This window comes from Mustela nigripes, chromosome 2, assembly GCF_022355385.1.
Source record: "Mustela nigripes isolate SB6536 chromosome 2, MUSNIG.SB6536, whole genome shotgun sequence".
Taxonomy (NCBI): domain Eukaryota; kingdom Metazoa; phylum Chordata; class Mammalia; order Carnivora; family Mustelidae; genus Mustela; species Mustela nigripes.
Window position 1 is genome coordinate 187,730,023 of NC_081558.1, and position 17,626 is coordinate 187,747,648.

Sequence of the window (17,626 nt, forward strand, 5' to 3'; positions counted from 1 at the left end):
TTATTGGGTCTACTAATAGAGAAAGCAGGCTTACAAATACCGCCCCCCACCCCCCTGCCAACCTGCCTTTTTTCTCCCTGTATAATACATGCTCACTCAAGCAGCTGTGTTTCTTCATCTTCTAAGACTTTGATATATTTTATCAGGCTATTACATTTCTCCAAATAGTCAAGGACTAATGAAATTTTACTACTGTCTGGGAGCACTTTGTTTAATTATGGGTTAAAGTAGTTTGCCCAATTAGAGGGTATATCTGTGGCTTCAAGGATGGTGCTCTAACCGGTTTATTTTATTTTGGATGTTCTATTAATCACAGATGAAATGCTTCTCAAAAGATAAGAGTTTTAAAATGTATCTTAAAGCATTGCTTATAAATCTTAACTCTAATTTGGAAACCATTTAAATTATAACGAAATACATTTTGGTAAAATGTATTTTACCAAATAAGTTGGTAACTTATTGGTTACAAGTTGGCTTTTCCCATTGCCTGTAATTTTTGTGTTTGCTCAGAATGACCCAGACTTCACTTGTTTTCTGGGTACCATAGACAGAATGAATTATAATCTTAAAAGCAAAGTAGTATACTGATTGAGAAATGTGCTTGATTGTACAAAGCATTCTTTTCATGCTTTAACATGGTCCAAGATGCAGAAATCAAAGAAATTATTTTAAGCCTTTAAAAGTGGTGGGGATTTCTTTTTCATTATTTGTAGCTGGCTAAGATTGACTCTAGTTTTCAATCTTTACATATTATCACTTTTATATAGGGATACTGTCTCAAAGAAGAATCCCAAATCTTATGCTGAGGTCCACGTCTAAACTAATGCTGATTTTGCATTTCTTTTGTTCAAAGGATAGGTGCTTTAAAAGCACTAATATTCTCTTGATAACATCGGACCGCTCCAATTTTCATCTGCTTAAACCTGAAGAATTTGATAATATGGTAAATAGTACACTTGTAAAGTAATCTGTTATGCATTAACAGAATTACTAACAGATGGCACAAGTTTTCTCTTTTTAAATCTTACAAATCTAGGTGATCATGAAGCTTTAAATGCTGATCTCAGTAGAAACGGGCTCCTGTTTATGTCACCTTTAAGAGCATCATCTCGTATGGGAAAATCTCAAGAGCAGTTGAACTCAATATGGGTAAAACTGGTTGAAAGTAATGGAAATTTGTTTCCTTGAGTGGATAACGTGTAATTCGCTCAGGAATCCATCATTCCATATTCCTTTGCTTTTGAACATTCATGGTGTCACTTTCCTCTCACCTAGACATATTAAGCCACTGTATTGCCCTATGTATCATGCTTATAAAAGATCATGGCAGATTTCCTCATCTTTATTAGGGAAGCTTTATGAATATGCTGTTTACATTATAAACATGCCATGATAGTAAATGCATGTTTATTTGGGGAAAGAAGAACCATTCCTCTGTGTAGGAACTAATATAAAATATTTACCTAACTACACTTTTCTTGCAAAGAACACATGCAAGATGTCAAGTGTAAACATGCACCTTTTCCCCCGGCTGCCAGATGGATTAAGGGCAATTAGGTTGGATATCCAGATCGGTCAGGCTGAAATTGTGGAGTGAGATAGAAGGAGAGCCACCAGGCTAACGCATTCAGGCAAGCCCACCAACAGCACCTGCTTCTTTGCCACGCCATTGAGTCCTGTCATCTACCCATGCGCAAGATAGTGCTAATTTATAGTTTGTCATGTGGGATGCAACGAAAATACAAGTTCCTGCTTTTGGTTCCCAAGGAAGCACTCTGTGTGAGTTTTATTTTGGATCTGCGGAGAATGAGCTCTGATCCACTTACTGAATGAGGGAGAGCGGGTTTTTGATATTCTGAGCCTTCGTTTTCTCATCCGCAAATAGGAAAATATGCTTCCTTGGTGGGATTGTTGTAAAAATCAAAGGTGAGAAATGCAACAGTGTCATGTATGGAGCACATGTTGATAATCACGATTTTTCCTTACTTACAGCAATAAAAATCCAGATTGCTGTTTAAATACCTTCATACCACAGATTCACTGATATAATTTTCATGTGCTTTTAGAGAATATCATCAAAGGCACTTTACACTTAAGACTTAATTTTTTTCAGAAGTTACGTTTTTGCAGATGATTTTTGGGGTGGGGGGGCATAGGGAGAGGGAGAGAGAATCTTAAGCAGGCTCTGTGCCCAGCGTGGAGTCCAAGGCAGGGCTCCATCTCACAACCCTGAGATCATAACCTGAGCCAAAATCAAGAGTCAGTCACTTAACTGACTGAGCCACACAGGTATCCCTAGGTTTTTGCATTGCTAAGTCCTTTAAAACTTCTTTTGAATCATCCAAGAATTTAAATTTATTTAGTACCTTGACATTAAGTCATTAGAATTTGAATTTGTCCTCTGCAAGGCAATATAAAAAGGTGTACTTCTAACTTGAATTGTAAAATATCAAGCCTTTTGGGGCACCTGGGTGGCTCGGTGGGTTAAAGCGTCTGCCTTTGGCATGGGTCATGATCCCAGGGTCCTGGGATCGAGCCCCGCATGGGGCTCTCAGCGGCAGGCCTACTTCCCTTTCTCTCTCTCTGCCTCCCTTTCTGCCAACTGTGATCTCTGTCTGTCAAATAAATAAATAAAAATCTTAAAAAAAAATCAAACCTTTTTCTGAAGTGATGAATGAAATCAAAGAATTCTATTGATCTGATTTTTTAAGATCTTGAAAAACCAGATACTGTCTTTTCTGTGGGTGTTGTGCTATATACTAGAGATATGATAAGTCCTTTACTATCGTAGAATTTATATTCCATGTGGGAGAGAGGCAAGAAACATGGGATCAGGTTTGTTGTTTTTTCATTGACTTTATCTTGTTCTTTAATCTTTGCACTGGCTTACCTTGCTTCTACCAGAACCTTTCCCACCACTTAATTCTAGAACCTCATGCTATTAGGATTTAATAATTACTCTTAAATAGAATAATAGAATAGAAGATTAATATTTAGTTGATAGAATAACTACTCATTAGGTTTATGTGGGTGCAATCTAGAAATACAAAATTCTGAATTTCAACTCAAAAGTTCAAGCACCTACAGACTTGGGGTTAGGAGCGGTTCAGAACACTGAGATCATTAATACCCTTGATACCTTTTTGCACTGCATTTTCTGTTCAGGAAGCTTTTGTCTTGAACAGAGAACTGAGCTATTTATAACCGAGAAAGATTATTTTAAACAAAAACCAGTCCCCTTCAATTTCTTTTTTCACAGAAAACTATAGAAATCTAAGGATTCTGGGGGCACCTGGGTGGCTCAGTGGGTTAAAGCCTCTGCTTTCGGCTCAGGTCATGATCCCAGGGTCCTGGGATCGAGCCCCACATCGGGCTCTCTGCTCCTCGGAGAGCCTGCTTCCTCCTCCTCTCTCCCCGCCTGCCTCTTTTGCCTACTTGTAATCTCTGTCTGTCAAATAAATAAATAAATAAAATCTTTAAAAAGAAAAGAAAAGAAATATAAGGAGTCAAGACACTTTTTTAAAAAATATTTCTTACTTGTCCATATCTTTTTTTTTCTCCTAACTTTATTTTTTTATAGTTTTTAAAAATTTTTTATTAACATATAATGTATTATTAGCCCCAGGGGTACAGGTCTGTGAATCACCAGGTTTACACACTTTACAGCACTCACCGTAGCACATACCCTCCCCAATGTCCGTAAGCCCACCACCCTCTCCTCACCCCCTCCCCCCAGCCACCCTCAGTTTGTTTTGTGAGATTAAGAGTCTCTTATGGTTTGTCTCCCTCCGGATCTCATCTCGTTTCATTTATTCCTTTTCTACCCCCCAAGCCCCTCACGTTGCCTCTCAACTTCCTCATATCAGGGTGTCCGTGTCTTAATCATTAGTTCTCAGGAAATAGTGAGAAATGTGTGTGGGTAACTTGGAAGCTTGATATAAACCATCAAGAAGAGTTCCTTTAAGCACTGGCTCCAGCCTTTTTGTCTCATGAATTTAATGTCTTCCTCACATGTGCAAATGGCCCAACTTGCTTTCTTAGGTGGTATTTAGATATATTTTCGTTTGTTTTAACAGAAGCGGTGTTGGGGGAGAAGGGGGTTATTATTTTTATCTTATCATATGTCCCTTATGGGAGGAGGCACACATTTGCCAAATAACGGAGCTGGGTTCTGTCATAGTCTTGTGATCAATAAAAGAGAGCGAAGCAACTGGCCATATGGATATTGAGTCTCTGACCCTGGTCTGATGAGCCCTGACTTCTGATTAATCAATTAAGCTTGTCACTTGCAAGTCTGCTCTTGCTCTCCTTTGACTCTGGGATTAAAATTCCACAGAATGGGAGTGGGTGTTTACTTCAATGTGTAGCTACTTTAGGGATGTTCATATTTGTAGAGAATCCCGGTAAATAGGATTAAAGGATTTTATTGCTTTTTACTTTTTTAAAATCTTTTTTTAAATTATGTTATGTACAGTACTACATACGGTAGTACATCATTAGTTTTTGATGTTGTGTTCCGTTATTCATTGCTTGCGTGATTTTTACTTTTTTCACATTTTTCCCATAAAGTAATACTCCTGAGTTAATTTCCATAAAGTCATTGTGAATTTTTGAATCCAAGAATCCCCTGCATACTCAACCTTGATTTGACTTTTTCTGCCATGGTTATGTATCATCTTCAGAATATAAGTGCATTTAAATTTCAAGAGTAACAAATTATACACAGTCTGTGGAAAAGGCATTATTTTAGCAAGGCATTTGGGGGGTGAGGGAAATTCTCACACTGGACCAAAACTGTAGAGAGAAGACCCTAAGTGTAAGAACTGATGGAGAGAAAAGAGGGATTTATTGTTTGAAAAGTATTTTCAGCTGGTGCACTTGTAACTTGAAAGAGCCAAGTGTTTGAAAATGAGCTTTTTCTTCCCTCAAATACTATGAGCATTTGTCATCTTGATTTCTAGAGTATAGTCATAATTCCTCCATAGATTTTTTATTTCAGGCTGTCCTAACAGTGACTGTATGTAAATTCAGAGTTATAGCCAGTTGGTTGGACGAGGTGATAAAAAGCAAACCTGGTTTTGTACAAAAGTGAAAATTGCCCATAAGACTTTGTTTTTACCTTTAAAACAGCAGGACATTGTTTCATGAGACCTGAGAAGGAACTGATACATTAACTTTAATAGCTATGAGCTAAATTAATTTTTTATACACATGCAGAGTCCTACCACGTAACGCCTATAATTTTCATAGAGGTAAAAATCAATCACCTTTCTTACTTTTAGGAGATAGCTAGCGAAGGCTATTCTCTTCCCAAACCACTTTTCCTATTACCTCCTTTTTATAGGATTTACTTTGGGGTTCTGATCTTAATGCTGGCGGAACCAGACACCTGGGGAATCCGCTAAAAGCCTTCCCTGTTTATCCACTCTCCATTTCACTAGCGCCAAGCAGTTGTCTGCCCCTGGTTTGAAATACAGTCAATTAAAGGGGGCCTTTTTCGGGTGATTGCTTTAGGCCACCTAACTGTGACTGGCTCAAGAAAACGGGTGTCTAAGGGAAAATGCCCAGCCGAAGTTTCCATATTGACTTTGAGCCACACTTCAGGGAAAGGGGTGGGTTTTAAAGTGACTGTGTTTCTTTTCCATGATTCCTTGTTAAAATGAGGATTCATGGGAAGCCCCTCTAGTGAGATAAACTCAATAGACAGAAAGGTAATAATTTATATCTTCGCAAGGAAAATCCTCCTGTCCCTGGAACTCAACTGTGTCTCTCTGTAGGGAGGTCCCTGTTGCCTACAATTAGCAGTTGAGCACTTCCCCACGTAGTCTGTGATCAGATTATCAGAGGTGTGTGCCTCTGCGGCCTCCTACAGCCAACTACCAATTTATAAATTGCTATGCGGAAGAAAAGAAAAGTTTAGTCGGGGAGATGGAATTAACAGAGAAATGGAGCTGCCGTAGTCCTGGGCAGCAACATCTCCCGGCCCGTGTTCTCAGCTGGCAGCTCCCCAAGCTGTGGAGAGCCACGGGCTCCCACTGGGATAATTGCTTTTTCTGCATGAGTCTCTTGTTGCTTCCCTCTGATGACCCAGGGTGTTTAAACTCCTGGCTGAAGCCGTGTTGGTTTTTAAACGGTATTGTAAAGTGTACCGGCAAACAAATGAAATGAGATCATGTTCTCTTCTGTGCCTACAGCCCAAGCAAATATGGGACGCCCGTGGAGAGATCCTGGTTTGCCTCTTTTTCCTCTGTCTTCTACTGAACAGTTGAAAGACGCACAAGTTACGGTTTTCTCCTTGTAACGTCGCCCCTTCTAAATGGTCATTTGATTGCTTTCGATTGGTCATTTTCGTAACTTTTTATAGTGACTGTGTACTTACCCAGGCATCTTTATGTTCCATGAGATGTTTTGTGCAAATCCCATGGACATTATTTACACTTGAAGTAGATGGTAGAACGGAATGGGCTTTGCAGAAGAAGGGTGCTGAGTCAGTGGATGAGTGATACCCAGGTAAAAGAGTTTGGTGGTGGAATTAAAATGTGAATTAATTTTCTAAATAATCTACAGTAAAACAAACTATATGGTGAATACTACTCTGTAATCTGTTTTTCTCAGTTTCACCTATCTCTGTGGTATAGTTGCTCTCGTTGTGTCTTGTTGAGTCCGTATCGAGCTGGGGATGAGTACAAGGTAAATTTACCGGACAGCCTTTGGATAAATAGCATGAAGCCAGGTCATATCTAATCAAGAGTCTTGAGTGGGAAATATTTCAAACAATGCCTTTTTTTTTTCTTCCTTCCCCCTCTCTCCCTCTCTCTCTCTCTCACTAAGGTCTCTATGAACCGAAATGAAAAAAGAATAAGGAAGGGTGAACGTTTTTCAGAAAATGAACAAATGAATTGAGCGAAAGTCACCTTTATGAAAAGTAGGAAGAGGAAATAAACTTTGTTAGCCTGGAAGAACTGGGATTTGGCCAGTCCTGTTTATTTAAAATAAAACATATGATTAAGACTTAAATATGAAATCGTGTTGTCATGGATACCTGATATTTAAAAAAGCATTATTTTTGTGTGACAGCAGTAGCCCAAATAAGCAGAATAAACAAAAATTGTCCTAGAATGTGTTTATATACTAAGAAAAGTGTTTATGGTGACTAGAGTAATAGATACAAATTGTTTTAGGTCAATGATTTTTGATAGTGGAAATTTGTCAAAAATTTAAAATTGATTCTGATTACTAACTACATTAAAATTTGGGTTCCAAAGAGTGAAACAAGAGCCCAATCATTAATATATATATTCAGAAATATAATACCTATATTTGATATTAGAGCAGAATTAGTAAAAATGTGAAATGATTTAATTCTAAACATGACTTTTTTATTAGTGATTCTTTTCGAACTACTTAAAGATACAAGAAATATTGCTGCATAAGAAACACAGTAATTTCTTTGATACTGTGTAAGATCTGGATACATAAATTACCTTTTACTTGGTTGTAATTTTTTTTTTTAGATTGCTGTGAGACATGTGTTTTATCCAATCCTTTGTCTGTCATTTGTACTTTTAATTTTACTATCACCAGTCATTTTGCTTAACTTCAAATGCGGTAAAGCATGGTTGTGTCTGAAAGATGCTATTGTAGTGTATCTTGTAGAAAACACAGATGCGTTAATCTGAATTGTTTGCAGTAAAGCATCAAAAAAGTCATACTACTTTGGCAACCAGATGGGAAAGTATTGGCCATTATTTTAATTCCCCCTTCTCCGCTTCCTGCTCAAGCAAGACATCTTTTTGGTTTGTTTTTGTTGTCGTTGTTGTTGAATTAATGTTAAATTTGAAAAAAACTAAAAGCCATTGTTGTGACGCTTCTTTACGTGTCTCTGTTGAAAGGAGTCCGTAGGGACTGTCCAAAACTGCCCTGTAGTTTCTTTCACTAAAGAGAATGTCTGGGGGCCATGGCTGGCCATCTGGGGTACCTGCATCTCATTGTCATTAAGAAGTCTTAAACCCATGCAAAGTACTTCTCCTCCAGTTCACAACAGCTTGGTATCCCCGCTGTAGGTCAGAGATCCAGGCAGAACTGACAACATTGCTGGGAATAGATATTCTACCCAGAGAGAGTTAGTAGTAAATTATCTAAGGATGATATATGCGAGATTAGACTGTAATTCAAAATCTCTCCTCTTATTTACTTTGCAAAAATAGTAGAAGAACAGTGGTAAAGAATCAAGTTTTTCAGAAAAAAATAATTTCTAAGCCCAGGTGCTTTAAAAATATCACTCTTGATGTTAACCCTGCTAATCAAGCCTTCACCACTGTAAATGAATATTTTTGAGACTTTAAATCTTTTTGAAAATTGTAAAAATTCATTACTGCCCCATTTCTCACTGGTATAATAACACCTATGTATGTCTGAACATACATATTACTTGAACATCTTTCTCCTTTAGCTTCTAAATCGTTACTCTCTTAATCTGTTGTTATAATATAGCTTAAAAATAGTATTTCTAGTAAAGAACACAGATTTTAAATGCAAAATCTATTAAAGGAAATGAGATAAATAGTATGACAGTTTGGTGGTTAGCAATTTGAAATCATCTTTGAAGCCCTTAATATAATTAGTGGTTTCATTTTTGGTCTGCTGAATTCAAGTCACATTAAGTTAATGTAATTAAAAGCAGAAAAGATTTTGTGTAGCCAAACTAGTTAATTAGCCCCAGTTGGGTTAGTATGTTAACCTAGAGGTATATGGCTAATGTTGTAAGGGTGATGCCTGGGGGGGAAAAAAAAAATTCAAGTGTAACAGATATTGCAAATCATCTGACTTCCTTTAGGGTAGAAAATGAAGACATACCAAGGAGTTCATTTTAAGTTCATCTTTATTTCTGATTCTAAGTACTGATTGCAGGGTAGGCTATATACTTCATGGAATAACCAGACAAAAAGCTTACATAATTTACTTTTTTAAAGAAAACATGCTTCTATGTGTACGAAGATAATCAGTTTTTCTTCTTGTATTCTGGAAAGAAGAATTGTAATTGAGATTCTAATTCTGATATTTTCATGCTTGCCAGAAATATAAAATGATTCTGTTTTTTGTTAGAAAGCCATACCTTACACCTGATTTTTCTATATTATCTTTGTATTTAGTAAACAGTCTAGTAAAGAGGAAAACATTCCAGAAAGGGATTTTCAACAGCCTCAGAAAAATCTTTAAATACCAGGAGAGAAGACATTTTACCCCTGAGGAAAATGACTGTGTATTCTTTTTTATCAAATACATTGACATGTTCAATACCTTAATGTCTCTGAAACACTTAAAAAAAAAAAAATTCAGAGGCCGATATTTAAAACTTTACAATTCTTTACCACTTTCTCCTTGTTCTTATTTTTTTTTTCCTCTTCTGTCTCCTTCCCCAAAAAGAGCAAGTCCACTGGGAGACCTTTGTTTTGTTTTGTTTTTATTAAGTATGTAGATAGCTGAGGCCCCCCTTTAAGCACTGTCTAGAGCTTATGGAAATGTGGGTTTCTAATGTGGTTAGCACCGTGGTCTGGTAAGGTATATGGTAATGAGGAAGGAGGACCCCTGCCTCAGATTTTTGACATAGGCTGGATGCCAGCATATTGTCTGAAAGCTTAACTCCTTCAGCTTCTCCACCACCTGGATTATGTTAATTGAAGAAGTGTTGCCTCAGTGCCCTGTTTAACACTGTTTCTGTTCATTATACAAACTCCTTTCTGATAGATTTACAATTTGGCTGTCAGATCCAGTTGCAGGAGGAGACCTGCCAAGACATATTTCTTAGCTTGTTTTAAATGTGGCTATTTTCACATTTATAGTGTTTTGTATGTGTTCGACATATTTTTCCTTTCTGTGTAGAGAGGAAATGTCAGTTTTTGGTTTACAGAGGGGCACGAAGATTTAGAATGTATAAAGTCACCCTCTACAGTCAATATTATTATATGACTCTACATAAAATGGTGACGATTAATGACAGGTCCTGCTTGAGAGCCGGTGTGTTCTCTTTGGTTGGGGTTATAGTGCTGTGTTTTCCCTGTTCTTTTGTTTATTGAAAAAAACGGGCTCCCATGTAGTCCACGATTGTGACCATAGAGAATAAAATGATGGTTTTTGCTTAACTCGGTTTCCATTCAGCCATTGACATAATGCACAATCAACTTGCATTTATACGTGTTGAAGACTACCATTTCTATTCTTTCTTTTTCTTTCTTTCTTTCTTTTTCTTTCTTTCTTTCTTTTTCTTTCTGTATTTCTCTATCTGCTACACTTTGTTGTTTCTTCCTTCCCCTTTGTCAGTTTCAGTCTCTGACATCTCTAAGGAGATCAATTTCCTCCAGGTTTGGTGAGACTTGTTTAGTGTTCCGTTTAAGTTGTCATGTCTGCTTGGAGACCCTTAACTGTTATTGCCAGTGAGTACAGAATGGAATGCAGTATTTTAGAATGAAATTGTAGAAGGTGTGTGTCGGGGGTGGGGGGTGGTATTTATACTAATCTCAGAAGTTGCAGCACTGATTTCTGAAATAGAATAAAAAAATACTTATTATTTTGTCTAATTTTAACTCCTCTTTCCTGTTGTTCTTTTAATCCAGCATTTATCCTTAGGCCGGAGCCAGGCCTTTAGGCAAAATTTCTCAACCTCTGCACTACTGACATTTTGGGTGTGATAATCCCTTTTTTGTGGAGGACTCCAATGTGCATTGTAGGCTGTTTCAAAGCCTCCCTGGCCTCTGCCCCCCCAGCAGTTAGTAACACACCTGCTCCCCCCTCAGTGGTGACAACCACAAATATCTTAAGACATTGCCATATATCTCCTGGGAGAGGATAGGTGATTGCCCTCATAAAGAATCACTGTTTTGGAGGAAATAAGAACATATTTGGCCTGAAAATTACTTGTTTCTCAGGCTTCACTATGTTCATGCAAATAAACCTTTTCCTGACAAAAGCAATGGAAGATGTGTAACTAGTTCATTTTCATAAAAAGCTTCTGGATGTGGCCTTGCAAAGGAAGATTGGTTTTGATTAGGCAAATGTCCCTTTAATCATTAAATCCATAAGCATAGTATCTAATTATGATGAGCAGGCATTTTTCTAAGTACTCTGCGTGATTTAGTTCATGTAACTCTCGATAGCCTTGGAGATGTGTGTTAAAAGAGAATCCCCATTTTAGAGATGAGAAGCAGAGGTACCGAGGCGTGAACACCTTGCCTGACCCTCCATGTATATACGAAGATGTGGTGATTCCAGGGCCCATGCTCGCTTGGCTTTCCTATGTGAATGTACAATTTGAAAGGTTGTCTGGGATTTAGAAATCTTCTATCTCTCTCTCTTTTTTAAGTTTGTGTAGGTATTTTCATTTGGAGTTTGGTTCCGACCAGATAATGCTGGTAAAGAATGCCTTGAGCAGGGAAGAAAAAAGTGCAATTTTGTTGACTTCATGCAGCCATTGATGATTAATATCTCTTGCTGTTATTCAAGAAAAAAATTCATTTTTCAAAAAATGCCTTATAAGGTTAATATTTTTGTTTTTAGGCCTCAATTCATTATTTTAGGGTTTTTTTCCATTGATACAGAAATTATATATAAATGAACAGGTGTGACAAATGTATGCTTTTAGTTATATTATGATTCTAATGGAGAAGGCTTCTCGAGATAAGAGATCATTTAAAAACATTTCTTGTAGAAATAAATGTCCTGGTGGGCCATACAGCTAGTATTTACTTACAAAGAACAAGAAAATATTTCGTAAAATGCCTGGTGGGTTATTTTTAATTTGAACAGTAAATATGGTTCAACAAAGCATTCTGTAGATTAAAATCTTAGAGAGAAGGACGGCTTCTCTCTCTATATTTAGTAGCAAAACATAGCTACGTGTCACCGAAGCGTAAGTCTCCTGGCAGATGGGTTTAGAAGTCTTTTCAAGATTGAGCCAAGTGTGACTACAGTTGACTCTTAAGCATCATAGAGGTTAGGGATACCCACCCCCTGCACAGTCAAAAATCTATGTATAACTTTGGATTCCCCCCAAACTTAACCAATAGCCTGCTATTAACTGGGTGCCTTACCCATAACATGAACATAACATTGTGTATATTATATGTTTTCTATACTGTATTCTTAGGATAATGTAAGCTAGAGAAAAGAAAATGTGATTAAGAAAACCATAAAGAGGGCGCCTGGGTGGCTCAGTGGGTTAAGCCGCTGCCTTTGGCTCAGGTCATGATCTCAGGGTCCTGGGATCGAGTCCCGCATCGGACTCTCTGCTCAGCAGGGAGCCTGCTTCCCTCTCTCTCTCTCTGCCTGCCTCTCCATCTACTTGTGATTTCTCTCTGTCAAATAAATAAATAAATAATCTTTAAAAAAAAAAAAAAGAAAGAAAGAAAACCATAAAGAAGAGAACATGCATTTACAATATTGTACAGTGTTTATTGAAAAAATCCGCCTGTGAGTGGACCTGCGCAGCTCACACCTGTCTGTTCAAGGTCAAGGGTATAGCTAGAGTTCTGGGAATAGGCTGTGAACCACACATGCTTCAGTACTTGATGGCTTTCTTTGAATTTGTCATTCACCTTAGTTATTGCTTCCTCCCATTCAGCGCAATATTGGACTCCCGTCCTCTCTGAGAATCCCCCGGCAGCCCCCTCATAACTCACGTTAACAAAATTTCCCTTCAACCCAATATAAGGATCCTTTCAAAATATAACAGTGTTGGGCTGCAATATATAAAGCTAATTGGTGCCCCACGTGTGCGTCGGCGCGTTGATTTAAAACTCTACATTCCCAAGTATTTAAGATTTGTAAAAGTAAATTAGTACTATGTTATCCTGAAGCTGTAAAAATGTCTGTACAGTTGAAAATTATTTACGCTTTATCATTCTCTGACTCTCATTTTTCTCCACATTTGAATGTATCTTAAAATTATTCACAAAGCCTTGTATTTTTTTTTAATTTTTAATTTTTTATAAACATGTATTTTTATCCCCAGGGGTACAGGTCTGTGAATCGCCAGGTTTACACACTTCACAGCACATTTTATTATAGATAGGACTCAATGGCTTTTAAGGCACAAAGAATACTTAAAGGATTTGTTGACTCCCTCTTATTTTGCTATAGCTTTTACTCATGAATGTACAATCCCTTCCGAAATGAAGTGACCGCCTACCTGTGCAGGAACATTTAAGGTTAGATTGTAAGGCAGAAGAGGAGGCTCAGTGCTTTGTCCAAAATTAAAGATCTAATAGCGGAACATCATTTAGGGCCACATCTCAGATCGTTTAACTTTTGTATCAGGAATAGAACTTGTCACCTTCATTTTTGCAGGAATGATTTTATTTCCTCAAGATTTCCCATAAACATGGGAGGTGTTTCAAAATAAGTACATGACAAAAGGCGACACCAGATCTTAATGGTCTGGATCTTGATAGGATTCTCGAATTTTCTGAACCTCAAGAAGTCAAGCTTATTAAACTCAAGTTCATTAAGCCGCGGTTATAACAGTGCTGTGGCCTGTATGTTTCTTGTCATTTGCACATCTCGTGTAGCCAAAGACCTCTATCTTGGCTAAAATCTGTTCCCACTTGCTAAGTGACATTGGGTGAGTCACTTTCTTTCCACACATTTCTTTACTATATCCTAGATATTATGACAGGTCCTGGGGCTTAAAAGATGATTGAGATATGCTTCCCTGCCTCAGTGGTCACAGTCAGGGAGGAAAGCTGACACTGAATACAAAATTAAAACATACTGTGATGATGGGCAGAGAGGAGCTTTTTGGGCAAGGAGATTATGCTTAGCTGAGCTGCTGGCTCCTTAAGTGAAAAATGAAGTTAGTAGAACCCTTGCCCTAACAGCCTCACAGCAGGGTTATAATAAAGACCAAAATTTAAATGATATCTTTACACAAAAGCCACTTTATGAAACACCAGATAGTTAGATCCATGAACCAGTAGCCTGAAGGTTGGGTGGACATTTGAATTAAGACTTCCATTTAAGACTTTCTAACGGGATAATTGCACACGTGAGAAAAGATGCTGATTTAGAAGAGGGAAAAATGAACTATCTTTAACATCTATCAGTAGGGGAATAATCTGGTAAAGTATAGTGAATCTATACAATGAGAACTATGAATAATGGAGTACTGAGGAGTCACTGGGAGTCACTGGGGAGGATCTGTCCACAATGTCTTCAACATTTAAAATGTAAAAATATTCTCAACATATTACTGAGTTGAAAATGCCTATAGAAGAGTATAGATCACATTATTCTATATTGGAAAAGTGTGTGTGAGTAGAGGTAGAGGTGAATCTGTACCTTTGTCTATCTATATTATGTGTGTGTGTGAGAGAGAGAGAGAGAAAAGAAGACTACCAAGTATTGGCATTCGTTAACTTTTGGAAGATTTGTTTGTTTTTGTGCGACATTTGTTTCTTTGTGTTATTCTGTGTGAAATTTAGATAAGTATATATTAAAAACATATATACATGTAAAACATATAACTCCCTATATACCTTTGTAGAAATGGTTCCTTGGATGACAGGCTCGATTTTATGTATAAAAACAGTTTGTATTCAACAAAAATCATTTAAGTGACTACTGTGTGGAGGCATTTTGTAGGTATGAGAAATAGAGTCATGAACAATATGGAGAAAAGTCCCTGTGTGGTTTTTGTAATGGTACCAAGAGAATCATGATTATTGTTTTAATAAAATGACTGAAAATTATTAAGTTCTACAAGTTACAGAAATAAAAACTGCACAGTTCTTATTTGGTCTGTCCTAACACATGAAGACTTGGATGCAGTGTCTAGTTTGGGTGTCTGGATTGAAACGAACAGTTACAGCTCTCCAAAACAGTTACTTTATAAAGTAGGGCTTTCAGTAAACTCCAAGTTTATGATGAAAAAAAATTTCCATTTGAATAGTTCTTTCCTGCCTGCCTTTGCTTGGCTTTTTCTCCCTATTCCCTCCTTCCCTTTCATTGCACTTTCTCTCCCCCTCCCCCATCAGTACACTATACAGAATAACTGCGAGGTAAGGTCAAAACCTACATGAAACATTCTCGAAGTTATCTTTTGACAAAAACATTCCAAGGTTCAGAGCATTGTCAATGTTCCTGGGGAACTGAACCCAACTCTCCACCAAAAGCCTATTAAATTAAGTAAAGATAGTTCAATTTCGGCAAACTGATCTTAATTCATGGTTAACTTCAGCCTATTTATTGTACTGAAAGTCTGCTTACATTTGTAATTAATTCTTCTTCAAATAATTGAATGTTCAAGAGTGTGTCCAAATGACTTTCAAAATGATTTATTGGGAACTGTTCAGTCTCTGCCTCCTTAGTCCCCAGGAAACTACTTGGGCAGCAGCAATGCTTATTTTATTTTATTTTTTTAGACCATGTCAGGAAACCTGCACGGTTTGGGATCTTTAACGATATATTCCTTTAAAGCAAACCTGACAAATTAAGTAATTAGGGACATTTTTTCCCACATCTTCTAGTACCAGAATATGCTTCCTTGAAATCATTTAAAGCTAATCCAAATTTACATGTTAAGTGTACTCATATGGTATTAAGAATTTCCTTCCCTCCCCCCGCTTGCTAACCAAATTATTCATACACTTGTTTAGTTTTCATTTAACTAAATAATAGGAAAGAACTTGGCCAGTATAGAAATAGAAATTTCTAGTTATTCTGAATGTAATAACTGTATAGGAAAATGCAGGTAAGTAAAAGAGTTTGTCCCTTTTTATATGGTATATATGGTACAAATTCTGTATAAAGGTACTACCTATAAATATAGCAAATACTGCATATCAGCTTTTTGATATAATTATGTTTTGTTCTTTGTTTGGAAAGTAGACTTCACTTAGGAAGACTTCTGTTGCATCAACATGGCTAAAAGCAATTTTAATAGTATTCCTGTAAAACTTTTTTTTAAGATACGAGGTGGAAAGCTCATGATTACTTACACCCGCAAAAGTGATGCTGGCAAATACGTTTGTGTTGGTACCAACATGGTTGGGGAACGTGAGAGCGAAGTAGCAGAGCTAACTGTTCTGGGTAAGTGAAATTTTATCCAGTCCACCCACTGTAAAGTAGATCTCCTATCATTTTTCAGTTTCTTTAGAGCAGGGAGAAAGAAGTCACTTTTTAGAAGGTAAATGGGTATTTTTACAGGCTGGGAGAGGAGATGAGGAATAAGTCAAGTAGCCCAAACTAAAGAAGCCAGGACACAGGAAGAAAACTAGGAGAAAACTAGATCATTATATCGTGATCTCAGAAACCTAGGGAGGGGTTTCTAGAGGAAGGGAATCAGGTGCAATAATTTTCTAAATAATATTTGAAATCATAAGTGTCTTTACGAACATCTCAAATGGTGTTTAGTCTGTTCATTTTTATTTGTTCTTGAGATAGCTTTTTCTCATTTTAGAGAGACCATCGTTTGTGAAGAGACCTAGTAATTTGGCTGTAACAGTAGATGACAGTGCAGAATTTAAATGTGAGGCCCGAGGTGACCCTGTGCCTACGGTACGATGGAGAAAAGATGATGGAGAACTGCCCAAATCCAGGTACAGATCAGAATATGATGATATGATTCATCTGCTCAGAATTTCTACTGTTCTCATTGGATCCCCGCTTATATACGTGTCAGTAGACTAGTCCATTCTAGACTTTTTGATCAGGGGCCAGATACAATATGAGAGATAATTAGAATCATTATATCCTGATTTTTTTAGAATCAGGAGGAGGTTATCGTGCTTTCTCTGAGAGTTTCACATAAGAACTATAGACTCATGACCTTAGCTTGCCCAGGAAACACTTGAAGAATGTGATAGTCCTTCAACAGGTTTCTCTTCTGTCCAACGAGAGCACAATTAATAGCCATTTCTTTTATGGCAGGGGGTAGGAAAAGGAAGGGAGGTCTAGCAGTAAAGATATAGGTATGACCCAATTAAAAAGTAGGTTTCTATTTCCTTAGCTACCAGATCACCAGGGAAGGGCAGGAGAAGTCAGAGTGTCTTGCTATCTGTCAAGACTTTAAATTGGTTAAGAGCAGAGCTACACTTGCAGCCTCAGGGAGCAAGACAGTGAAATGAAGCTTTCAAGTGCCATCGTTAAGTTAAGCTGTCTTTCCGTTCATTCAGCAAACATGTGTTGAGCCCTTGCTAGGTTTGGGGGTTACAGAGTCTTAGACATCATTTCTGCTCCCAAGGAGCTCCCAAAAGATTTGTGTAGATAGATACAGAATAACATGGCAAACCCTTTGTCACATAGATGGAGACCTAGGGGAGTAAGAAATCAGGAGAGAGTTCTCATGTAAACAGTGCCCTGAAAAATAAGTATAAATTTGAAAAGCCAGAAAGAAGAGAAGAGTATTCCAGGAAAAGAGACATTATAACATAGACACAAATCTGAGAAAGAATGTCACTTGCCTTGAGTGGTGGGAAGTTTAGCATGGTAGCTCAAAGGGCATATAGCAAGAAGTTCTGTCAGATTGGAGATACTGGGGCCAAATGATCAGGGGCTTTGTATAACATAGTGAGGAACTTTGAATCATATCACATGTACATTGGTGAGTCAAAAGGAATTTGTATGAATGGCATTA

At 37.4% G+C, this 17,626-nt stretch overlaps 1 protein-coding gene across 4 annotated transcripts in view; it reads left to right on the forward strand.

The window, feature by feature from the left end:
* The window catches only part of ROBO1 (roundabout guidance receptor 1), a 414,151-nt gene that overhangs the window by 278,641 nt on the left and 117,884 nt on the right, over positions 1 to 17,626 (forward strand). For all 4 annotated transcript variants that reach the window (XM_059392146.1, XM_059392148.1, XM_059392147.1 and 1 more), the window contains exons 4-5: positions 15,960 to 16,080; positions 16,451 to 16,589. In XM_059392146.1, coding sequence (XP_059248129.1) covers positions 15,960 to 16,080; positions 16,451 to 16,589 — 260 coding nt within the window. The remainder of the gene's footprint in view (positions 1 to 15,959; positions 16,081 to 16,450; positions 16,590 to 17,626) is intronic.